The sequence below is a fragment of the Selaginella moellendorffii genome, unplaced genomic scaffold, assembly GCF_000143415.4.
Source record: "Selaginella moellendorffii unplaced genomic scaffold, v1.0 SELMOscaffold_44, whole genome shotgun sequence".
In the NCBI taxonomy this organism is placed as follows: domain Eukaryota; kingdom Viridiplantae; phylum Streptophyta; class Lycopodiopsida; order Selaginellales; family Selaginellaceae; genus Selaginella; species Selaginella moellendorffii.
In genome coordinates, this window is record NW_003314305.1 from 476,618 (window position 1) to 501,243 (window position 24,626).

Consider the following 24,626-nt stretch of genomic DNA (forward strand, 5'->3'; position numbering starts at 1 on the left):
TTCTTGATACAGCAGCTAGTGCTAGTAAATAAAACATGTATTAAAAGTAAGTATAGTAGAATTCACTTTTAAAAATACTTAAATTTTGATATCTAAAATAAATAAAAAATATGCATAAAAGACAAATAGGGTAACTTTTTTTAAACAATTCCAAAAAAAATGAGTAGATCTTTCTATTAAAAATTAAATTAAAATGTAAAAGAAAACCACTTGTAATATATGTTTTCTAATTTTCATAAAATCTTTAATGTATTTAATATCACATACTATTATTAAGGAATTTTCTATTATATTTATTTAAAAAATTTAATATTAAAACTAAAATATAATTATATTATTAACAATATTATTATTTATAATTTTTTTTAAAATAATTTCCTTGATAGGAAAGAGTTTATACTTTACGATCTTGTCCCAAACTCGTGGGAGGAGTTAGAGACCCTCAAGTGGTTTTTGTAATCAAAGGTGAGGAAATTTATAATTTATTTATATTCATAAACTTCAAAAATAATTATTTTTATTACAACCTCATAAAAAAGAGCTATATTACTTCTAAAAGTTAAAAATTATTAAATAAAATGGTTGATATTCTAAGTTTGTCATATAGGTTTAAAATTATAAAACTAATAAATTTTAAAATGAAAATTATTATATAAGATAGTCAATATTCTCTCTCCTTTCTCAAATTCCTCAGACAATGAAGATAATGATATGTCTTGTGAAGTTACCAATTAATTAGTTTTATTTCTGTAGAATCAATGTGGAGTATATTTCTATATTAATTTTCTAAAGTATTTTACTTTTTTATGTTTATTTATATAATTTTTTATTTTTATATCAAGTTGTGAACTTTGTGAAAGTTGTAGTAGGCAAAAATCCTATAAACGAATATCTTTAACTTAGTTTAATAATAAATATTTTATATTTATATTATTCTTTATTCCAATCATATATATATTGACCTCCAAAAAATACCAAAAACTAATAGTTCCATCAATGGTGTAAAATTTAAACTTATTAGGCATCTAAAATGACAATATATCTTTAAAACTTATTTTGAATGAATAAAAAATGCAAGTGAAATATATTATATTTATTTATACATTGTTATAAAAATATTTTTTTCTAGAAAAGAATATAAACTGATAATGTTACTAATGGTGTAAACTTTAAATTTACTAAGCATCTAAAATAGTACTATACCTTTAAAAGTTATTTTGAATGAATAAAAAATGCAAGTGAAATATATTATATTTATTTATACATTTGTTCCTAAAGAAGACCATAAACTAATAATGCCACTAATGGTGTAAACTTTAAATTTAATAAGCATTTAAAATGACAATGTACCTTAAAAACTTATTTTGGAATGAATAAAAAATGTAAGTGAAACATATTATATTTATTTATATATTGTTACAAAAATATTTATTCCTAAAGAAAACCATAAACTTATAGTGCCATTGATGGTGTAAACTTTGAATCTACTAAGCATATAAAATGATAATATACCTTAAAAACTTATTTTAAATGAACAAAAATGCAATTAAAATATATTTTATATATTTATATATTGTTATTAAAATATTTTCTCATAAATAAGTCTAGAAATGTTTTTTCAAAATATATTATTCTCATATAAATATTCTCCTTTGAAGATAAACTTGAATAAGGAAGTGTTCATGTATGTAACTTCCAAGATAACTTCCCGCCTCCATCATCTAAAAATTTGATATTGATCCAAAACTGCTACTTCTTCTTTTATCAAATGTGATTCCTACACAACAATCCAAACTTCGCTATATCAATTTTGGATCAAATTGTTAATAAAGATCTTGTGAGGATGAGGAGTTTTAAATCAAGCTATTAATAAACAGTTTGCAAAGATGAGGAATTGAGGATGTACAATTATGCTATTCTGCCATACTTTTTGACAGGCTATCAAAAAAAATTAACCATCACTAAAGATTGTTAATCACTCACTAAATGAGCATATTCTACAAATTCTTTTAGGCGGGAAAGATATTTTCTTAGGGCTGGACTGCGCTACGATCAGCAGCAGATTGATAGGTACTTTGAATTTTCTTTGCTTGAATCCAGCTTTGGATTTTATTTATGGTACTACTTGACAACATCACGAAGAAAGAAACAGTGGAATGTGTGGTTATGCTCTCTATTAAGTTGAAGAGATTTACTGGGAGGTGAGGATTTCCTTATTCGATGGTTGGCACAAGCACTGAGTTTCCATTTTTTCTCCGGTTTGTTGCAGCCCGAGAAAAATTGGTTCTTACAAGAGAAAGCTTGCAAGGTTCTGACCAGGCATTTTTCTTGTTTGAAAGCGCTTATCTGCGAACACAGGCGGTGGAGATCTCACAAAAGTCTGGGCCTTCGAAGAACGTGTCGCATCATGTCCTTCAAAACCTTGTCTTTCTATTCAGGTAATATAGCTAGTTTTTTTTTTTTTTTTTCTCTCTCTCGCTTCTCATCCCAGCTGCGCAATACCAACTACTCTGCTAAGAGACCACGATGATCCATGTTTGTACAACTTGAGGTGAAACTCTTGACTCCCTTGATGTCTTCTGCGACAGCACAACAGTACATTCAGGTTCCTGATGCTCCGGAAAGAAAACATCAAGAGGTTTGAAGACAATGACTTCCATCTTGAAAGTTTCTCAAGTTGTTATAATGCTTTTTTCTTCAGGTTTTGCCCCGCAAAGATCGAGTGATGCGTCACGATAATAGAGAAGTAAGAAAGTGACGTGAACAAAAAATAAAAAATCTTGGCCGCTCCACTCAGTGAGTATGGGGAGATGAGAGGAGTGAGGAGCGAGATCACGGAGGAACAGTCTGTCAAAGACAAGCTTGAGAAGAGCTTGTATACATTTCGCAAAGTTTCTACATGGTGGGAAGACTTTATCTTCGTTGCCACCCATCATCGATTCTAATCTTTCAGTCAAGTTCTTCACATTTCACTCTTCGGTCTTGCCATTCCATTCTCAGGGATCGCACAATTTTTTCTCGAAAAGGTTGCTCATAGGAATTCCGGTTTCTCTCTAAGCTTGTTAAGGTTTTTCTCATTACCTCGTTGAACAGGCAACTTCAAGCACAAGCACCGGGAGGTAGTGTACCGTGTCTGAGTTTCAGAAGCATGGCCTTGTCGTCTCTATCAACACCCGGGCAGGCAAACTCGGAAGTGGTGGGCTTTGCATCCTCTGCCAAAGCTCTTTTAACGTGTCCTCCATTTCAAGCTGACGAACCCAAAATCCGTTGGTGATCTGTTCAGAGGTGTTCCAACCAACGACAAAATGGATCAATCACGCGTTGGTTTGAAGAACGAGACGCTTGACCGGATTATGGACAAGGTGCTTCGGGGACCTACTGAAACAAAGGCCTGCTTCCGGGACGCCTCCTCGGAGAACCAAGATAGAATTTATATGGGTTCTCTTTTTCCAGGATTTAGATACGTCATACCGCAGGACAGAGACATGGTTGCTGAGGTGAAAGGGGTGACTTATCTTGTGGTTGCTCGGGAAAACACGGGGGAAGTCATCGTTGGAGACAACGGGAAACCCGTTTTGGTGGAAATCTCAGCTGACTTTCAGGAGTCTCATGAGATCCAGTACAAAAAGGAAGACAGGGTATGTACTGTGAAGTTTTCTCGTTTGTTTATTAACAGTTTTTCTGTTGATTTTGCAGAGGTGGAGGTGTGAATTCGTGACCAAAATCTGCACTGCGGGAGTGGCTTGACAAACAATATATGTCATGCAATTTCTGGCAGCCGGCCTCAGCAATAGAGGCAAAGTGGATGTAAGCTTTTTTCGTTATTTTGTTTTCTTTCTAATTTTCTGTTTGGTCAGTATGGCTCCTGAAGATATATATCAGGTTGGCTCATCCGGTTGCAACAAGTTGCTCAAGGAGCTCAAGAGTTCTCACCCGATTGAGAGGCCCTACTGTTACGTCTGGGCAAAAGAGGAGTATAATTATGGTATTCTTGACATTTTCGGAAGCGTCAAGGTGTTGAACCATACAATCACGCCTGCAAGTTTTGAGTAAGTTTGTCAAATGATCCTGCTAGATACTGATTACGACTCATTTCATCTTGCAGGCGTTACCAGTGTGTTGTTGAAGACTGACGCGTATAATTTTGTTCAAGGCTTCATGCGTGTGCATGTTGGAAACGAGTTTCTGGGATGGACCCCAGAAGTGGTGGAGAATATCTACCGGCAGAGGCTGATAGAAATCCGAAAGGAGCAGCGGGAGGTCTTGAATTCCAGGTACTTTGAAAGAAACTTGTTATTGTACCTGGCCGAGCTGAGGACGACGACGGATCTTTGGGATCTGCAAGAGAATGCTGAGCGTTACATAATCACGCTGAACATCCCCAACTTTGCAGGTAAGGAGGACTGAGTTAATCCATGTGATTCATTCTCATCACTGTGTTGCAGGCAGAGTGACTTTCCTAAGTGGTCTCGTGGATGGGTGAATCTTCAGCAATGCATTTCCTACCAAGGAGTGCTCTGTGGACATTGTCTTTCCTTTCTCTTCTAGAGAAGTGGAAGGCCTCAGCTGGGATAGTGACCAAGAGGCAGTTGTTGTCTGCCTGCCAAAGAAGGAGCCCGCTCAGATGGTGGAGCAACCTGTGAAGAAACGCAAGCTGCTGCCTGAGGTGGGAACTGAACATTTTTTTTTCTTTGTTTGATGCTGAGTCCTTGCATTTTTCCATGTTGTAGTTTAAGTTGCAGCCGAACTGCAAGATGAAGCTAGTCGGAAATGAAGTCCTTCATACCATCAACTGCTCGCGTGAAAGATCAGCAGTGTCTTATTGCAGTAAAGCAGCTTGAAGACGCAGAAAGAGTCTTCGTCTCAGAGGAGGAATGTGAGAGAAATGATTGTCAAATGATTTGAATAGTTTTAGAAATTTGTACCAACTTTTAAAGAAATCTTCACTAATAATATATAGATTCGTTCGTTCGAGGTCCCGCGTGCATTGCGGACTGTGTCCACGATTGCCGAGGTCGGAGTGAAATTCGCCAAGGACATGAGGGTGGTAGGATGAATGGAACACAAAAGTAGGATGCAATACATCTATTAATCTTTACAAAAGCTTGCTCATAGGAATTCGGTTTTGATCACATCTCTGAGAATTTCGAGCCTGCTGATCACGAGTGGATCCATGAGCTTTTGAGCCTCTTGGATCAGCGTCTTCTCCTTGTTACTGTAGTAAGCGTCGAGAATGAACAGCACCTGCCTGTAGAGCCTGTTTGGAGTCCTGGAAAGAGCACAGAGATCACAAAAAAACTTGCATTTGGTTGCTCACTTACGTGTATAACAGGTCGATATCTTTCCCCTCAAGTTCGTCTCCAGGGGAGAATGCCTGCGCCAGAGCACCGAGTCTTTCTCGAGGATCTTCAATCGTCAGCAGATGCTTCAAGATCCGGACTTCTTTTGGGACGAGCCTTTGCATATTTCCTTTGGCGACATTATACAGATGAAACATTATGTCTTTCACCTGGAAAATTAACACAAACAAATGAGATTGTCGTTTCCTTTTCACTAGACTGTACCTCCTCTTTCATCAGTGGTGATTCCTTTGCAGCAGCCCAAGCTTTGCTGATCACCAGCATCAGTGTCGGATCAAACTGCTTGTTCTTGACGAGGGTGTCAATCTTCTTGCAGGCATCTTGCAGGGACGAGGAGTTCAGGATGTCATCAAACTTCCGGCGAGCAGCATCCAAGGCTACACTGTTCTCAGCACCTTTGTCATACTCTTCGACGCTAGCCAGGCATCTTGCTGCCAATTGTGCCAGTTCTGCAGAGCATAGACTTGTTCATAAAACCAGCATGAAGATGAAGGAAAGGACTTACTTTCTCGCCGATCTAAGTTGGAATGGTTTGCATCACATAAAACTCGAAGATGCTTGAAGAAATCGCTCGTGAAATCCTTCCGACGCTTGGCAACAATGACATCTATCTCCGTCTCGTTAACTTCGATCTCCTCGAGCAGCTCATCGTGCCTTATCATCTCGTCATCTACCTGGAAAGAAAGATAAAAAACAACTTAGCTAAAACTTAAGACAAAATCTCACACAGCCTAGAACACAAGAAAAGCTTTATACCTCTTTCAATTTTCTGGAGAGCTTGTAAAGATTTCCCATCTTTCTCGGATCGTCCTCGGACTCTGCCAGCGCCTTGCATCGCTCGTAAAAGTAAGGACGAATCCTCCTCCACTCCTGGCTAAACGCTAGCAATTTTCTCCACTCGTCTGGATCGGGCCTGTCCACCATAAACACCTCGATCAACCTGTCACACACCCTCCTCATGCTGAATCCCTTCTCAAACTCCACCTCTTCGTCTCTCTTAGAACTCCCAGCAGCTCCATCTTCCTCTTCCTTTCTCACCAATTCTTCCTCGAGCTTTACACCTTCCGCGGCCGATTCTTCCTCGAGCTTCAACGCTTCCGCCGCCGATTCTACCTCGCTAGTGGAAGAATCCACGGCCGCCGCGGCTGCTGCTGCTGCTGCGCTCTCCCTCTTAAACCCTAAACCCCTGCTCCAATCCCTCCTCCCAGCCAAGAATGCGGAGCTCAATCGGCCGCTGCTACGTCGATTCCTGCTCCTGCTGCTGCTGTGACATACCACGGAGCTCGGAGAGGAGAAGATCCTTGACTGCCGCCACAAGCAGCCGGAGTAGAGCACCGCCTCGGGCGCGAGCGCCATAACCAAAATTTAGGGCAGAGAGTGGTAAAAATGAGCATATTCTAAAGATATCCTTTCTCTTGAATATTTAGGGCTCTGCTTTTTAGGGTTCTTGGAAATTTTTAGGGCACTCAATGGCTGATGGGACGCTGGAGTTCATCGCGGTCATGCTTCGCACTATGAAGCATGTTCCCGTCAGAGCCCCGGAGAAATTCACGATTGGGGATCTCCAGGTGAGTCCAATGGGGGATTTCATGTACCCGATCGAGTATCCAGAGCCGCCCACGGCCGAATTGCCCGGCCACGGCGTGTACGAGCTTGTGAGGTCCGAGTTCTACCCTGAGAACGATCAGGGCAGGCGGATGATGCGCCATTTGTACACCATCACCAGAGAAGGCGGCGAGGTTGAGAAGTACCAGGTTGGGCTGGTCGAAGACTCGCGTGGGATCGCAATCAAGGGGTTTTCGAGAAGGGACTGGGAGGATTGTGCGATCCCTGAGAATGGGAAGCTTAGGGATGGCGAGAGGCGGTGCTGGCCGAGGAGTGAGATGGGGCGCCATGACGTTCTCCCCAGGGCGGTTGAAAGACTAGCATCGATGATGGGCGGGGACGAAGATAGAATCTTTCCACCATGTAGAAAGTTTGCGAAATGAATACAAGCTCTTCTCAAGCAGTCTATTCCTCTCTCCTCATACTTTGAGAGCATCAGATTTGCACTAATTTTTGGAGTGAATTGGATTTGATTTCTCTTTTTCGTTCTTCTGCATTTGATCGTGCAGATCAAAGCGTTTCAGCATAGGAATTCTGTCAAAGGCCTGCTGTGCTTCCACCATGCTGCCACACTTCATGTACATCGCCACCAAGCTACTGGCTATATGAGAGTCCGAGTCCACTCGCGTTCGCGTGGATTTGCCGGACTCTTTCGACGTCTCTAGCTCTGGAGCACGACTTTAACGCCGCAAGGCCAGCGCTTATCTCGAGCTGATGAGCGTTGCCGGTAGTACCTCGTATCGGCTGTGAGAACTTTAGGATCCAGCGAAGTCCTGGACAGCATAGTAAGGATGGCTCTACCTTCCAGCATCAAAGCGTTCGAAAATTTGCCTTCGTTGATTCGGAACATCTTGAAAAGAATGTTTGCTCTCGCCATCTCCTCAGCTTCCTCTTTCCGATTGATTGGTCTAGAGTTTGGCACGGATCCTCGATGCTAGAAATCAGGACCTGGAACTCCAAGAAACAAATCTCCTGTCCTACATTGCCGAGAATCTCATTCTTGCAGCTTGCCGGATCCTCGCGCGGGCGATGGGACGAGCGAAACCCTATAAAAAAGTTCTCAATTACATCTTTGAATATGCCCTTGCATTGACTGGGTTGACTCTTCATTGACTTGCATTGGCTCTTCGTTTGTAAGCTATTTTGGGAAGAAGATAGACCGCAGCACTCCATCTTCCACGCACAAATCGTTTTGATCACTCCAGTTCTTCCAGCGAGATGAAAGAACACTCAATGGAGTGTCCATTTGGTCCTAGCAAAACACGACTTTTACAGTGGACCACACTCGAACAGTACTTAACTACAACACCCTGTGGGATTCCGGCAAAGACAAGGGTATGAATAAGTGTGGACGACCCTCGGTGAAACAAACAATATCCCTTACCTCCCAATAAAAGGGCATGCAACAACACCACTTTTGCGGAGAATTCGATCCATATGTCGAGGAGATTTTTGTGAAGACCAAGGAGCTGTTCCTTCCACCGCAAACTCTCGTCCTCCTGGATCCCAATAGTTACTCCATCTTCTTCCTCGTCTTTTAACCAAGCGGGGATTAAAAGAAGCCCTTTCCGTAATAGGGTAGGGCAGTTATGGACATTCTGGTGCACATAGTTGAGGAGGAGGTGTTGAAGCTCCTGCCAGCAGTTGTTTTGCACCGCCGCATCAGAGTTGTGTGCAGGCGGTGGAGGGATCTCGTAGACTCACCAAGATTTGGAAAGTCTCATTCAGCGCACCACTCTAGAAACAAGCAGATTTACCCTCCTCCTCATGTCTTGGGAGTAACTTCTTTTGGTAAGGGAGTGTATCGGTGCAACCCGTTTGTTGCTGGATCTCAAACACAGAAGGGTTGGGTCCGTCAGGATGTTTACAATCACATCAGGGTTTTCAAGGCCTGTGGTGGATTGCTGTTTGGACAGATGGGCAATGACTATGTTGTTCTCAATCCGCTCACCACAGCTCTCAAGGTGCTCCCGCCGCCGCCCCTGAAAGTAGTAATAGTATGGCGTTCTGCCCTGGTTTTGGAACCGTGTATGCAGGGTTACTGGATTTGTGTAGCGGATAACAAAAAAAAGCAATTGCTGGTATATAGCTCAAGATCAGGAGTGTGGGACAAGGTGGATTACCTTCCTGGCTGGAATCGCCTCGAAAATGGAGTTGGGATGGCCAACAGCAACGCTTATTTTCCATGCGAACATGAATGTATGTGGGGGGCTTTGAGCTTCAACATGGAAGAAATGAGATGGACTGTTGAGTGGTCATCTTTCATGGGCCATTCCCCTGTTGAAGCTTGCTGGAATGTGTACAATTGGGTGGTAACACCGGCAACACAGTTTTTCAAGGTGGCTGTGGTAAACGACTTTGGGGTTCGGAAGATGATGCTGGTAAGGTTGGACTGTGCATCAAAGAGATTTGTTGAGGAGACAAGCTTTCCTTACAACGCGGGCCACATTGCTCTTCTTCCAATCTGTTTTTACGAAGGCACCTTAATGATTCCGGATAAGTATAAGCTGTTTTTTCTGGATTGTGAGAGTATGGCCTGGAGTAGCATTCCACTTCAGAATCCTTTACTTCTGAGGTATGTTTTTCTGTTTGCACCATCTTTGGTGCCTCCATGAATGTTCGCTAAATAAAAGTTCAAATCATTTCAGATCCGTTTGTCTTTGAAGCGTTTTTTCTTACCTGTACCTGCAAATCCCAAAGTAAATCCCAAAGTTACCATAGCCATGTCAGATTTTCTGACCAGCCAACACGGATTTACATGCGAGCTTGAAAAAGCAAGGCTCTTACCTCGTCAGTCCACGCTTTTAACGTTCTTGGCATCCCGTGCTCGACCATGTCCCGTGCAAATCGAGAGCCAAGCCGTAGAACGAGAGGAGCCACATGCACAGAGTTCCGAAAGAAAAACACGAAAAACAAGACCACCGCTGTTGAAAACCAGCTGAGTCGATGTCTATCAAGGTAGTCAGGAGTTTCACGGCCTGTAGGACACTGGTCTCAGCCAAATGAGCTCACGGCTGTTTGCCGAGGGATAGAAAAAACAAATCATTCGGTGGATCGATGGAAACAATAGCTATATTACCTGAATACAAAGCCACGATACAATCCCCCATTAGATCTCCACCGCCTGTGTTCGTGGACAACTTCTCTCGCAAAATCTCCGAACGAGCTACCTGCGAGAAAAGAAGAGAAAAGATCGCCAGTATATTCTCCATGTATGTTTATTCTTCGAATATTCATGCAATAATGCAACCTCAACGTGGATATAAAAAACGGAGGCAGAGTTTCCATTGTTTCCAGCATGGAGCGATCAAGAGCTTGTCGCCCAAAACGATTTGCGCGGCTTTTAACGTGGAAGATGGAGTTGAGATGCGGTCTCGCAGGACACACGACGCTCTTCTTCCCCACCCAAATAGCTTACAAACGAAGAGCAGTCAATGAAAGTCAATGAAGAGTCAACTCAGTCAATGCAAGGGTACATGAACTTTTTTATTCTAGGGTTTCGCTTGTCCCATCTTCGTGATCCGCAAGGATGAGATTCTCGGCAATGTAGGACAGGTGATTTGGTTCCAGGTCCTGATTTCTAGCATCGAGGATCCGTGCCAAACTCTACACCAATCAATTGGAAAGAGGAAGCTGAGGAGATGGCGCTCAAAGAAGCGTGGACGGCTTTTCAAGATGTCCCGAATCAACGAAGGCAAATTTTCGAACGCTTTGGGTAGAGCCAAATTTTTTTTTATCCTGTCCACGACTTCGCTGTATCATAAAGTTTTCACAGCCGATAGGAGAGCTTATGGTAGTTCTTCCGGCGAGATGAGAGAACACTGGCCCGTTTTTCCAGCAAAAAAGTTGGATCGATCAGACACTCCAGGCCAAAAAAGGTAGAAAGCTTACTTCTCGGTGGTGATGATCGAGAACAATTCCATTCCATTCTCTCCTGCTCGATTTGAGACAACGTGAAATCGCGGGACGATAAACAGGCAGCCGAGTGACAAGCAGCTGCGAGTCTATGCCTGCCTCGACTCTAAAAACACTCCTACGTCGCACAGCCTTGCGTGTGATTACGACATTGTCAAGGCTGGTGGATAATATCCAGGTTACACTTTTTAGTTTGTTTTCTTTTGAGCTAAACCGCAGTTTCTTTGTCAGCAGCAAAGAAGAATGTCATAGGAAAGATTGGGTTGCGGAACATCAGGTTACTGAGTAAAAGCCTGGCTTGCGTTCTGCAATGGTACTTATCTTATGCAGAAACAGTGAGCATTAGTATTTCGTTTGGCATCAGCAACACGCAATGACTGGGATAAATTCGAGGATCAAAGTACGCTTTTTATCACGACGACGTATATGTCAAGTGAAATTTCTAAACTGTAGGATTTGACTTACTTCCAGCAAATAAGCAGAGACGATGAACATGCTTTTGAAGGCTGAAGCACTTTTATTTTCTAGCTTCCTTCTTGGCAATCGTATTTATTTCTTGTTTTCGAGTGCATACACAGTAATTCATGGTACATCTCTTGAGATCCTGCCTCCTCCCTCCATTGTTGCGCTGTTTTTGTTATTTGTTTGTCCTATTATTTGACGAAGATTACGAGCTGTAGACGCAAAATTTATCCTCCTCCTCCATTGCAGGCTGTCAGGAGACCGAGGAGGCCACCGCACGCTCTTGTAGGAAGTTCCAACCAATTATGATGCTTGAGATGAAAAGCTACAGCCTGGTCCAGAATCGAACCTGCTTTTTTTCGTTCAGCACCACCAGATCGCCACCTTGAAGAGGAAAATGGGTAATGAATCGTGAATGTGGCGTGTCATTATCTGCAAACTGCTCCGCTTTTGCCCACGTAACCACCTTCCAGTGACGCCCGCATTCTTCTTGTTCATCCAGCTCCAGCAATACGATGCCTCCCTTGAAAAGATGACCTATTATGAGTTCGCACTGGCCAACCACGATCACCTTGGGCCCGTAATGCAAGGATCAAGCCTGCGATAAATGTAGCCCGCGAGTTTGAGTTCTTGAGGCAGCGGGAAGTCGTTCAAAGCTTTGGCACCTGGGATTGCCATTGCCTCAGTGCGCAGGTCGTAAGCCTGCAGCTTGCTATCCCGGAAGATGAACTCCCCAGCAAGATGTCCCGTCAGTATGCGATGACTTCCAGACATGGGAAACGCTGTATAAACGCTGTGACCTCCAGCTACCGTCCATAGAGCAGGTGAATGCTAAACTGCTCCTGGTTGCCTGATCTTATTCTTAAGTTGATCTGACCCGGTCCAAACGCAAAATCAGGAGCACTCGCGTTTGCAAAGGTCACTTCCACAACAGGAAGCTCAAGTTGGAATCCGGTGCGCAAACAGCCACCCGCAACGGCCATACGCGACAATGGTGGCTCCAAATCAGTCAAGAAGTCGTCTCTGAGGACGCCACAGAGCAGGCCCGAGCATGCGGCCATTGGAAAGTGTCGCGGCAACAACCGGTTTGACACCACTCCTAGGCGAGCAACGACGGGCATGGGGGACTGTTTTTGATCCCCACCAGAGCGAGTGAACGTGAGTGAGTGAAGCGATTGAGAAGTTTGAGCGCTGTCATTCGCGTCTAAGAGCCATACCTTCACTCTCAAGGAGTTTTACCTTCGTTGTCAGTCACAACATCGTCTCCGGCCTCACTTACGTCAACACTGTCTGGAGGAATGGCCTTCGAGGAAACAATATCCCTTACGCCCCAATAAAAGGGCAATTGCAACAACACCACTTTTGCGGAGAATTCGATCCATATGTCGAGCAGATTCTTGTGAAGACCAAGGAGCTGTTCCTTCCCATCCTCCTGGATCCCAGTAGCTCTTGGGAAGAGTTACTCCATCTTCTTCCTCGACTTGGACGATCATTATCCTTTGAAGTAAACGGGGATTAAAAGAGGCCCTTTCCGTAATAGGGCAGGTATGGACAACATAGTTGAGGAGGAGGTGTTGAAGCTCTTGCCAGCAGTTGTTTTGCACCGCCGCATCAGAGTCGTGTGCAAGCGGTGGAGGGATCTCGTAGACTCACCAGGATTTGGAAAGTTTCATTCAGCGCACCACTCTAGAAACAAGCAGATTTGCCCTCCTCATGTCTTGGGAGTAACTTCTTTCGGTAAGGGAGTGTATCGGTGCAAACCCGTTTGCTGCTGGATCTCAAACACAGAAGGGTTGGGTCCGTCAGGGATGTTTACCATCAACATCAGGGTTTTCAAGGCCTGTGGTGGATTGGTGTTTGGACAGATGGGCAATGACTATGTTGTTCTCAATCCGCTCACCACAGCTCTCAAGGTGCTCCCGCCGCCACCCCTGAAAGTAGTAATAGTATGGCGTTCTGCCCTGGTTTTGGAACCGTGTATGCAGGGTTACTGGATTTGTGTAGCGGTGTAACAAAAAAAAGCAATTGCTGGTATATAGCTCGAGATCAGGAGTGTGGGACAAGGTGGATTATCTTCCTGGCTGGAATCGTCTCGAAAATGGAGTTGGGATGGCCAACAGCAACGCTTATTTTCCATGCGAACATGAACGTATGTGGGGGGCTTTGAGCTTCAACATGGAAGAAATGAGATGGACTGTTGAGTGGTCATCTTTCATGGGCCATTCCCCTGTTGAAGCTTGCTGGAATGTGTACAATTGGGTGGTAACACCAGCAACACAGTTTTTCAAGGTGGCTGTGGTAAACGATTTTGGGGTTCTGAAGATGATGCTGATAAGGTTGGACTGTGCATCAAAGAGATTTGTTGAGGAGACAAGCTTTCCTTACAATGAGGGCCACATTCCTCTTCTTCCAATCTGTTTTTACGAAGGCACCTTAATGATTCCGGATAAGTATAAGCTGTTTTTTCTGGATTGTGAGAGTATGACCTGGAGTAGCATTCCACTTCAGAATCCTTTACTTCTGAGGTATGTTTTTCTGTTTGCACCATCTTTGGTGCCTCCATGAATGTTCGCTAAATAAAAGTTCAAATCAGAGTTCCGAAACAGAGTTCCGAAAGAAAAACACGAAAAACAAGACCACCGCTGTTGAAAACCAGCTTAGTCGATGTCTATCAAGGTAGTCAGGAGTTTCACGGCCTGTAGTACACTGTGGTCTCAGCCAAATGAGCTCACGGCTAGAAAAAACAAAAACAATAACTATATTACCTGAATACAAAGCCACGAGACAATCCCCCATTAGATCTCCACCGTTCGTGGACAGAAAAGATGAGCCCTAAACCGCCAACATATTCTCCATTTATGTTTATTCTTCGAATATTCATGCAATAATGCAACGTTTGCTTGGCAAATCTCAACGTGGATATAAAAAACGGAGGCAGAGTTTCCATTGTTTCCAGCATGGAGCGATCAAGAGCTTGTCGCCCAAAACGATTTGCGCGGCTTTTAACGTGGAAGATGGAGTTCAGATGCGGTCTCGCAGGACACACGACGCTCTTCTTCCCACCCAAATAGCTTACAAACGAAGAGCCCAGGTAGTCAATGAAAGTCAATGAAGAGTCAACCCAGTACATAAACTTTTTTATTTTAGGGTTTCGCTTGTCCCATCTTCGTGATCCGCAAGGATAGGTGATTTGGTTCCAGGTCCTGATTTCTAGCATCGAGGATCCGTGCCAAACTCTAGACCAATCAATTGGAAAGAGGAAGCTGAGGAGATGGCGCTCAAAGAAGCGTGGACGGCTTTTCAAGATGTCCCGACGAAGGCAAATTTTCGAGCGCTTTAGAGCCAATTTTGTCCACGACTTGCTGGATCCTAAAGTTTTCACAGCCGATAGGAGAGCATATGGTAGTTCTTCCGGCGAGATGAGAGAACACTGGCCCGTTTTTCCAGCAAAAAAGTTGGATCGATCAGCCCTCCAGGCCAAAAAAGGTAGAAAGCTTACTTCTCGGTGGTGATGATCGAGAACCATTCCATTCCATTCTCTCCTGCTCGATTTGAGACAACGTGAAATCGCGGGACGATAAACAGGCAGCCGAGTGACAAGCAGCTGCGAGTCTATGCCTGCCTCGACTCGAAAAACAATCCTACGTTGCACAGCCTTGCGTGGAATTAGGACATTGTTATCGGTTCCAGCATATGATCGATTACTCCTATGCCATTTTTGTTCACGAATTGGATACGACCGGTTGACAATGTAAGTGACTTGGTACGCAGAGGAAAACCCTGGCGAGCGAGCACACAAATCCAGTGATCACAAAAAAAAAGAAAAAAGATCAGCACCAAGACCGGCGTGCTTATCAGCTCGAGAGAAGCGCTTGTCTCGCGGCGCTAAAGTTGTGCTCCAGGGCTAGAGACGTCGAAAGATCACGCGAACGCGAGAGTCGGACTTGGTGGCGATGTACATGAAGTGTGGCAGCGTGGTGGAAGCACAGCAGGCCTTCGACAGGATTCCTCGCCCCGACGAAGTGGCTATGCGGAGAATGGCGAGGACGAGATGGCCTTGCAGCTCTTTGGATCGATACAACAGTGCTGCGCAGCAAACGCACGAACTTTTGCCGCTGCGCTCGCCTCTGGCAGCTGCCGAAGAAGGCCATCGTCAAGCCGAGGCTGGGATGAGAACAGATCCTATCCTTTGCAATGTCTACATGCGGAATGCTCTCATCGACATGTACGTGAAGTGCCGGAGCATGGTGCATGCTCAAGAGGTTTTCGACAAGATGAAAAGTCGGGATGTGGTCTCGTGGAACGTTTTGATGCTCGGCTATACACAGGATGGTGAGAACGAGGAGCTAACTCTAGAGATGTTTATGAATATGGTGTCGTCCCGAGGCTGTCAGCTCCATAGCTGGAGTGTTGTCGCTGCTCTCCAGGCCTCGGAGCCAAGGAAGAAGCTCGGAATCCACAGGAGAAGCTCAGGTTTCTAGTTACGGGTGTGGCGATCCACGGCACGGCGGACAGACTGCGATGTGACTCAAACATATTCATAGCCAACGCTCTTCTCAACTGAGAACGATGAGGGAAAGATGGCCCTTCAACTCTTTGGAGATTTGCTACACTCCCAGTCTTTGGTGGCTGTGCTGAAGGCTTGTAGTAGTCTCTCAACTCAAGAACAGGAAGGCAAGTCGATGGGAAGATCGTGACGCTGCGTTCGCTGGAAGCCGGAATGGCGGTGCACTCGTTGGTATCAGAGAGAGGCTTTGATCTGGAAGACTTGTACGTGGCAAGCTGCTTGGTCGACATGTATGGTAAGTGTTGGAGCATGGCTGATTCTCGCAGAGTTTTCAACCGATCGCGACGTTGTTATCTGGAACGCAGTGAGCTCTGGATACGCACAGAACGACGAAAGTGTGGCTGCTCTAGAGTTGTTTGAGGCTCTCTTGTGTGAAGGTGGCGATGGTGGTTTTTTATTGAATTGGATTTGATTTCTCGTTTCGTTCTGGCAGAATGGTGTCTCTTATGTGATACTTGACAACATCACGAAGGAAGAAACGGTGGAGTGTGTGGTAGCGTTGCCCTCTAGTAAGCTCAAGTCCATAGCTTTTGAAGGAATGACTGAACCATAATTCTTTGAATTCATGTCAGTGGATCCGATTAAGCGTGCTGCATTGTTCGACGATCTCCCGAAGACATTTACCGGCCTTTTTTGAGGTTTGGTTCGAGAGTTTCCCCCTTTTTCCCCCAGTTTGTTCCCCAAGAAAAATTGGTTCCTGCAAGATTCTGACCGTCTTGATCAGGTAGCTCGTTTTCAGATTTTGCGAGAGTAGTTGTCTTACTATCTCACGGCCTTCGAAGAACGTATTGCAGGTCCTTAAAAAACTTGTCTTTGTATCCAGGTAATACAGCTGCTGTTTCCATCGATCAATTATTTGTTTCTCTCTCTCTCGGTAGCAAAGACATCCTCACATCCAAGCCGCGCGATACCAACAGCCGCGAGCTCTTTAAAGGAACGACTCCCTGCATGCATCTGGCACCTCCGTTCTACAGCTTGGCTGTGGAAGCCACTCTTACCTCGGATGAGGGAAGTCGCGAGAACGTCCTCCAAAGAAAAGGTTTGCCTAGATCTTGATACTTTTGATGTGAGAGTGGCCATTTTGATGCTGCGAAATCCTCTCACGAAAGCTTGAGAAGAGCTTGTCTTCATTTCACAAAGTTTCTACATGATGGGAAGATTCTATCTTGGCTCATCATCAAGTCTAGTCTTTCAACCGCCTTGGATGGAACTTCATAACTCGTCATCTCCCTCCTCGGAGAACACCGCCTCTCCCCTTGCCTAAGCTCCCCATTCTCAGGGATCGCACAATCCTCCCAATCCATTCTCGAAAACCCCTTGATTGTCTCTCCAAGCGAGTCTTCCGCCAGCACAACTTGGTACTTCTCTACGTCGCCACCTTCTCTTGTGATGGTGTACAAATGGCGCATCATGCGTTTGCCATGATCGTAGCGATGGTAAAACTCGGATCTCACAAGCGCATACAAGCCGCAACGAAATTGGGCCGTGGGCGGTTCTGGATACTCAATTGGGTACATGAAGTCCCCCAGTGGGCTCACCTCGGGATGCCCAATCCTCAAGTTCCTGGGGGCTGTGACTGGAACATTCTTCATACTGCGAAGCATGACCCTGATCTTGGAGTCCAGCGTTTCCATTGAATGCCCTAAATTCTCTTTATATAAATCGAATGTTTTACTAAACGTTGCTTAACTCTTTAATATCAATACTTACAAAAGCTTCAATATAAAAATATGTTAGGTTTAAAGGGTTGTAAACAATATAAGAATTTAATTTCTAAATATATCAATTATGTCTGTCCAAAAGAATTTACTAAGAATGAAATCAATCTGCTCTATTTTTCAAAACCATCTATTTTGGTTTGCCATTAAGGCAACTCATTTTTAGAACCCCTAAAGGATAAATTAGTATACAAACTTTTGAGGTTTCCTATTCTTTGGTGGATAGGATTGGCTCATGCATTTGGCAAGGGATATATGATTGCATATGAGTGCATATTTTTTGTTTCAATTGCACCTAAGAAATATTATCCACACGCTGGGGCAAGGCTCTTTCGCTCAGTAAAAAGTCACTAATATTTTGAGATCAAGGATTACTTCGTCAGCTTTTCAAGCTTGTAAGTGCGCTTCTTATTTTTAAACCAAGCATAAACCAGCTTTGGCCTTGGCATGCGCACTCAACAAGAGCTCAGGTCTTTAAGTTCCCTTTACAGTTGGAGCCATGCCTAGCTGAGAGACCTTAGAACGCAGTCCTAGATAGGTGGAATGTGTTTCTTTTGGATGGTCACTTCCTTTCCACACAAGATCATAATGAGGAAGAATGCACATCTCCTGCTGAATAAGCTCCAGTGGCTGGATGCAATATATACATATGATTTGGAGGATATGCATCCCAGTTTCTACATCAGTTTCTGAAGGTAATTTTGGACTTCCACGAACATACCTTAGTTTCTGAAATATTGTAATTCAAGATAAAGCTTACTTAATAGAAAAAAACTTTATATTTTACGTTAATCTCCCAATGTATATGGATTATTATATAATATACTTTCATTTTTTAGATGCCACAATTGCACAGCCAGGCATCTTGTGTGCCAGTTCTGCAAAGCATATACTTGTTTATGAAAACCAGCATGAAGATGAAGGGACTTACTTTCTTGGCGGTCTAGGTTGGAATGGTTTGCATCACATAAGACTCGAAGATAGATCTCAACAAGAAGATGAAGGACTTACTCTCTCCCCGGTCACAAGACACAAACTCTCGTGATCTCCTCGAGCAGCTGAGCTCTTAAACCCTAAACCGCTAGAGATTAAAGAACAATATATCGTTGACTCAATAGTTCTCTTCCATCAATCACACTGCAATGATCTTGATCACCGCAGCATCCCCAATCCTCTGGAGCGCTATAATCGATTCCCCAGCTCGGCACATCTTCCTCTCCACAGCATACTTCACCGCCGCCCCAAAAATCTCCTCGCAAGACTCCGCCTCCGTTGCCTTCCAGTCTCCTTGCGCTAGCAATGGCACCAATCCCCTCACCACCAAGCTATGCCGCGCCGGAGACTCGCTACTCCACCACCACGTCAAGCTATCCGTCCTCACCACCGGCACCGCGATCGATAGAACCGGTACCATTGGTCGATACTTCGCTACCAGCTTCGCCGTGGTACCACCCCGCGTCAGCACCACGATGAGCGAAGCTTTCACCTCCTTGGCCGTCTGGACCGCCGTGGAAGCCAGGCTCTCGAGCGGGCTGAGCGGCAGTAGCGATTGATCCATGATCGCCTTGAAGATGGCCGGGTAGTCGAGCGAGTTCTCGGCCTCGACGCAGATCTTGGCCATGGTTGCTACCGCGAGCTCCGGATAGAGCCCCGCGGCGGTCTCACCGCTGAGCATCACCGCGTCGGTGCCGTCGAGGACTGCGTTGGCGACGTCCGTGGCCTCGGCTCTCGTGGGTCTCGGGCACTTGATCATGGATTCTAGCATCTGCGTCGCGGTGATCACGGGCTTTCCAGCGGCGTTGCACTTGTAGATCATCATCTTCTGCGCCAGGAAGATCTTCTCCGTTGGGATCTCCATGCCGAGATCGCCCCTGGCCACCATGATCGCGTCCGACTCACGGAGGATCTCGTCGAAGTTCACCAGTCCTTCCTGGTTCTCGATCTAAACTTCCAAGAGATCATGTAAGAAAAACTATGATCCATCAAGAGAAACGAAAGAAAAAGCTAACCTTGGAGATGATCTGGATTGTTCTTGCCGCGGTGGGGTGATGATCGCTCAAGAGCTTCCTCACGTTGATCAGATCCTGGGCCTTGCGGACGAAGGAGAGAGCGATGAAATCGATGCTATTGGGAATGCCCCACTCCAGGATGTCCTTCACGTCCTTCTCGGTCACGGTTGGAAGATCCACGACGACGCCTGGGAGATTGACGTTCTTCCTCTCGCCAAGAACAGCCGTGTTCTCGCAGCGGCACACGATCGTCCCGGCGCTTGGATCGCAGGAGACCACCGTGAACGTGATCGTGCCGTCGGCGCAGAGGATCACGTTCCCTGGAGCTAGATCCTCCGCGAGCCGCTTGTAGCTCATCGCGATCGTCGTCTCGTTGCCCTGGATGCTGTAGTCCGTGGTGATCGTGATGACATTCCCCTCTTTCAGCTGGATTGGAGCTCCATCCTTGAGCATTCCAGTGCGAATCTCTGGCCCCTGGAGGAACGACTCAAGGAAAAAGATTTCCGAGATCCATCGCTCACCTTCGTGTCGAGCATCACGGCGCACAGGATCTTCGTGCTGGCCATCGCCGCGCGGAGATTGCTGACCGTTTCGCGGTGGTAGTCGTGAGATCCGTGCGAGAAATTGAAGCGCGCCACATTCATGCCGGCGCGCAGGAGATTCTCGAGAATGGGGATCTCGCGAGACTTGGGGCCTAGCGTGCACACGATCTTCGTCTTGGCCAGTGACGCGCGATCGCTGCTGCTAGAGCGAAAGATTCCTTCCATCGCCCCCTTTCTCCTGCCCTAAATTCCTTAAACCCTAAACCCCCAATGCAAGATTTTGTGTGAATATTCTGGTAAGTTAACGCCTCTCTTAACAGGTAACTTTTGTGTAACTTTTATAACTCCAACAACATAAAAGGTTAAACATGTTTATATATAACCTTGTTAAGGGCCCTAATAGCTTGACATGTTGAGTAAGACTATTGCGTGGGTTTTGAGGCATGGTGCTGTCAAAATGGATTTGAAGATTCGCAGCGACGGATATTGCAATATCAAGGATTTGCTAGAGTTGGACGTGAAAGCTAGCGATGGAATCCCGCTCGCTTCATTCACAGTAGCCGACGTGATCAACATGGTAGCCTGCGATCCAAAGCAGAGATTCTCAACTATCGAGGAGGACGACGGCCAAGTTTACATACGGGCCAACCAAGGTCATACCATGGATGTTGTGCAGACAACGGAGCTGCTAAGGGAGATCAAGTCCGCCGACGAAGTGCCTGTGTGCGTCCACGGCACCTTTCGAAACAACTTTAGGGGGATTCGCAAAACGGGTCTCAAGCGAATGAAGAGGAACCATATACACTTTGCGACGGGTTTGCCTCAAGACGGTGTGATAAGTGGGATGAGGAGCAACTGTGAGGTGCTCATATACTTGGATTTGGCCAAAGCCATGAAGGATGGCATGAAGTTCTTCATGTCCGAAAACGGGGTTGTGCTCACTGAAGGCTTCGATGGTGTAGTTCCTCGTGAGTACTTTGAGAAAATTGTGTACGTCACAACGGAAGAATAGTGTATAAATCGAATTAGTAAATCAATGTATTGTTGTGCCTTTGATCAAATCCGGGACACGGTTTAGTGAAACTCTAATGCCCAAAACGGGCAAATTGAGAGCTCGGCCCTCTGTTTTTTGCGAGATGCCAGAATACAACTTGGTGTCATGGAATGTAATGCTTAATCTCTAGGTTCCATAGAAGACACGAAGAAAACGTTTGATCAAGTCCCAGAGAAAAACTTGATCACATAGATTGCTATGATATACCGAATCATTCTATGCCGAAGTTTTTCACATTTAGGTTGTTTAGAAGACGCTGACAACGCATTTTCAGCAGAATAATGCTTGAAGACTCTGTGGTGCATTCCATGTAAGAGCAATGTTAGTATGCCATGGAGACGAAAATATCGTGAAGAGGGTCTTGAGAGTCTACTTGAGAGGTCTCAAAACTTCCAATTACCAAAGGCACGAACACCACCGTGTAGTCTCCCCCGGGATTGCAAGTGGGGATCATCCTTCACTGATCTCACTGCTCCAAGCCGATCCGGCACTCGATCCCGCTCGGAGCCGGGCTTCCATTTCGAATGCATCCTCCTCCGCTGTGATTCACCGCCACTCCAACGTCGAAACCATCCACCAGGCTTATATCCATTGTGTCCTTGCCGTTCTTGGCCACTGTAAACTCGGCCAAGCTCAATGGACCAGGAGGATTGAGTAGAATTCTTCCTCATAGCTGGACCGCTACTTGGACGGCTCGAGGAAGACACCCTCCTTTCATGTGAATTCCACTATTGCGGAGAACTGGCATTCGTTTACTACACCATGTCTGGACGAAAGCCATCTCTGGTAAAAAAAACTAAAGAGAACGTAAGATGGAAGTACCTGAGAAGAAGAGCGATAGTAGAGCAGCTAGAGCAGCAAGTTTTGCGGCTGCTGCTCCCATCTCTAGCGCTCGCTCTCGCTCAGCGCGTAGTAAAGTTTACGAAATGGGAGAGCTCTATATACAAACTGTTCACGCATCACGACGGCCATTCTTGGTTTGCGACAAGCGTAGCGTCTCTACTCCTGGATTCCACTCCGCGAGTGCCTGTAATGGTAGTCCAAGTTACTTCGTTTGCTTCAAAGTTCCAGCGCTTCGTCATACCTTGACCCAGCGCGAGAGTTTCTTCCCGCTGGTTTGCTCTGCTGAGAAGATCGACAACGCAGTGGAAGTGTTCCTCTTCGGGGATGAGGCCGTATCTGGATGGCATTTCGTGGAAGAACTTCTTCCCTGCCTCGACGAAACCAGCATGGCTGCAAATGGTTAGAACTGCGAGAGCTGTGATACCATTCGGTTTAATGCCAGAGTTTACCATCTCGCGAAACAGCGTCAGCGCTTGGCTTGCGTCCCCTTGCCTGCTGTATCCGGCGATCAGCGCACTCCAGGCCTCGTCACCATCTCCCGCTAGCGAGTCAAATACCTGGAGAGCGGAAACCATGTCTCCAGCGTTGCCGTGAAAGTCAACTAGGGTGGGTCCACGGTAGATCAGAGCCTTGACTTCGCTCCCAAGGTCTAGACTGGAAGGAATACTGCTGCTGCAAGCTTTCAGCACCGCGACGTACGTTGATGCGTTTGGTCTGCAGCCTTCGCGTCTCATCCTGTGGAACAGGATGAGACGTAAGATAATCAAAAAGCATTTGTGTTTCAAAATAGAAACTATCCTAAATACAAGTATTAGATTGAATTAACTTTATGCAACTGATTTGTGTAATCATGTTTGTATTCGGTATATATACTATAAATGAAGATTAATTGAGTAATTTAAAAACTAATTTTCAAATTTGACATATATTAACAATGAGTACAATCTTTAGTATGTAAGTATTTTGCACTGAAATTGATTTGGACCAATACCAAAGTGTCTATTTGAGTGTCCTTTGGATCAAGGTACTTAAATATTTTAGGAATAGAAAAAGAAATATATGTATAGCAATAAAAGTAAAGTAAATATATTAAAGTATTCCTAGCATAAACTATTAAAATAAAAGTTAAAGTAAAAGTATAAATCTATTCTAGCACTTTAATATAAAAATCTCAATTTTAAAGCTTAATAATATAACTTTTTTTAACATAATGTTTTTCAAAATTAAGATTTTAATTTTAATAATTTTGATTTTTTTAAAATTTTATTTTATATATGCAGCACAATATCATACATCATTTGGAAACCTTAGAATTTTAAATTCACATGATATTGCACAAATAATTGCAACTTGTTATAAATTAATAAATAAATTAGAAATTGCATATACATATCCGGCAAGTTATAGTGATAGTATAGAAATATCCACATCAAAAGGAATTGTTAATTTAATTATTAAAGCTAAAAAAGATTGTTCTGATAAAACAACATTCTATGGTGAAAGTATAATAAAAGGTTTTGAAAATATTTTACATAATAACTTCAATGATATACATATAAATCTTTCAAATTTTTTTAAAAGTGAGACTATAAATTTTATGATACAATATAGTTTAATTAAGGATACAGAACTTTATTTACAAAATTATTATCCAAAATTTCAATTTCCTTATAATAAATTATATTCCTTTTGCTATTTTGATGTAAGTAGTCTTTATTTTACCAAATCAATACTTTATACTAGTAATTTTTTAGTTTCTTCAAATACTAAAAATGTCTTAATTTTGGAATCAAATTGTAATCTTAAGTTGTATTCAAAACTCTATGTGATTTGGGAGATAAATATATCTAAAAATAATTTATATAATTGTATTTTAGTTTTACAAAACGATGGCAATCTAGTTTTATATCATGGTAAAAGTGTTTTATGGGCTACTAACACATATTGCTTAAAACAACCATTTTGTTTGCTACCAACAATATTTTCTATTCAAAATAATTGTAATATGGTTCTCTATGAAACTAAATATCCAAATAAAATTTTATGGGCATCAGAAACTTCAAATCATGTTTTATGTTCTTTATAATAATAAAATATACAATTATTATTATCTTATATTTTAATTATTAAATAATAATAATAATAATTACTCCTCCAAGTTTTTTTCTTCGTTTTTTTCATGCAGATAAATATGACAAATGGAAATTGTTTGGAGGAGGTATACCTAGGGTGGGTAGTATGGCAAAAAATTATACAAAATTGCAAATTATATAAAATAAAAATGCATGTGTGTTTGAATTATTGTAATATACATATATGACTCACAAAATAATATTTTAAACACAAATTGTTTTTTAAAGATATAGATATGCATTAGTGTTGCCACATATGTATAGCAAGATCATGCAATTTTTTGTGTTGCATAAATTTTGACTCACATCAGATTTTATGATATATTAGACTTTGGGTTAGGGTTTGCGAGTGTGATTGCAAATTTTGAGTTCTTTTTGGATATTGTAGGATAAAGTTGCCATTGGTATGTGGTTGAAGC

At 43.7% G+C, this 24,626-nt stretch overlaps 6 protein-coding genes across 6 annotated transcripts; 3 read left to right on the forward strand and 3 right to left on the reverse strand.

Annotated features, from left to right (window-relative positions):
- Nucleotides 1-5,059: 5,059 nt before the first annotated feature.
- LOC9647507 (uncharacterized protein At4g37920) lies at nt 5,060-6,721 on the reverse strand. The gene is made up of 5 exons (XM_002980346.2): nt 6,117-6,721; nt 5,866-6,034; nt 5,565-5,809; nt 5,322-5,509; nt 5,060-5,269 (listed from the first exon to the last, which is right to left on the reverse strand). Exons 1-5 carry the CDS (start codon nt 6,714-6,716, stop codon nt 5,110-5,112), a joined length of 1,362 nt encoding a protein of 453 aa, XP_002980392.2. The 5' UTR covers nt 6,717-6,721; the 3' UTR covers nt 5,060-5,109.
- A 1,833-nt stretch (nt 6,722-8,554) lies between these two features.
- LOC9647508 lies at nt 8,555-10,421 on the forward strand. The gene is made up of 2 exons (XM_024685240.1): nt 8,555-9,540; nt 9,614-10,421. Exons 1-2 carry the CDS (start codon nt 8,555-8,557, stop codon nt 9,627-9,629), a joined length of 1,002 nt encoding a protein of 333 aa, XP_024541008.1. The 3' UTR covers nt 9,630-10,421.
- Nucleotides 10,422-15,295: 4,874 nt separating this feature from the next.
- Nucleotides 15,296-15,906, forward strand: LOC112349941 (pentatricopeptide repeat-containing protein At3g16610-like). Its single transcript, XM_024685241.1, has 2 exons — nt 15,296-15,674; nt 15,770-15,906. The coding sequence occupies exons 1-2, from the start codon at nt 15,296-15,298 to the stop codon at nt 15,904-15,906; spliced, it is 516 nt and encodes a 171-aa protein (XP_024541009.1).
- Nucleotides 15,907-18,726: 2,820 nt separating this feature from the next.
- LOC9647885 (pyruvate kinase, cytosolic isozyme) lies at nt 18,727-20,430 on the reverse strand. Its single transcript, XM_002980348.2, has 3 exons — nt 20,158-20,430; nt 19,637-20,110; nt 18,727-19,569 (listed from the first exon to the last, which is right to left on the reverse strand). The coding sequence occupies exons 1-3, from the start codon at nt 20,401-20,403 to the stop codon at nt 18,760-18,762; spliced, it is 1,530 nt and encodes a 509-aa protein (XP_002980394.1). The 5' UTR covers nt 20,404-20,430; the 3' UTR covers nt 18,727-18,759.
- A 205-nt stretch (nt 20,431-20,635) lies between these two features.
- On the forward strand, nt 20,636-21,190 carry LOC9647886 (putative tRNA 2'-phosphotransferase). The gene has a single exon (XM_002980181.2). It carries the CDS (start codon nt 20,636-20,638, stop codon nt 21,188-21,190), a length of 555 nt encoding a protein of 184 aa, XP_002980227.2.
- A 1,001-nt stretch (nt 21,191-22,191) lies between these two features.
- LOC112349942 (pentatricopeptide repeat-containing protein At5g56310-like) lies at nt 22,192-22,809 on the reverse strand. Its single transcript, XM_024685242.1, has one exon. It carries the CDS (start codon nt 22,807-22,809, stop codon nt 22,192-22,194), a length of 618 nt encoding a protein of 205 aa, XP_024541010.1.
- Between the last annotated feature and the right edge of the window lie 1,817 nt (nt 22,810-24,626).

Bases quoted from the DNA above. Each gene is read 5' to 3' on its own strand.
- LOC112349941 (XM_024685241.1), top strand. From the start codon at position 15,296: ATGTACATGAAGTGTGGCAGCGTGGTGGAAGCACAGCAGGCCTTCGAC. The intron at 15,675-15,769 runs GTGAGAACGAGG...GCTGCTCTCCAG, and splicing joins GCTCGGCTATACACAGGATG to GCCTCGGAGCCAAGGAAGAA.
- LOC112349942 (XM_024685242.1), bottom strand. From the start codon at position 22,809: ATGAGACGCGAAGGCTGCAGACCAAACGCATCAACGTACGTCGCGGTG.
- LOC9647508 (XM_024685240.1), top strand. From the start codon at position 8,555: ATGGACATTCTGGTGCACATAGTTGAGGAGGAGGTGTTGAAGCTCCTG.
- LOC9647507 (XM_002980346.2), bottom strand. From the start codon at position 6,716: ATGGCGCTCGCGCCCGAGGCGGTGCTCTACTCCGGCTGCTTGTGGCGG. The intron at 5,510-5,564 runs GTACAGTCTAGT...TTAATTTTCCAG, and splicing joins CACCACTGATGAAAGAGGAG to GTGAAAGACATAATGTTTCA. The intron at 5,270-5,321 runs GTAAGTGAGCAA...TGCTCTTTCCAG, and splicing joins GATATCGACCTGTTATACAC to GACTCCAAACAGGCTCTACA.
- LOC9647885 (XM_002980348.2), bottom strand. From the start codon at position 20,403: ATGGAAGGAATCTTTCGCTCTAGCAGCAGCGATCGCGCGTCACTGGCC. The intron at 20,111-20,157 runs GTGAGCGATGGA...TCGTTCCTCCAG, and splicing joins CCGTGATGCTCGACACGAAG to GGGCCAGAGATTCGCACTGG. The intron at 19,570-19,636 runs GTTAGCTTTTTC...TTGGAAGTTTAG, and splicing joins CAATCCAGATCATCTCCAAG to ATCGAGAACCAGGAAGGACT.
- LOC9647886 (XM_002980181.2), top strand. From the start codon at position 20,636: ATGGATTTGAAGATTCGCAGCGACGGATATTGCAATATCAAGGATTTG.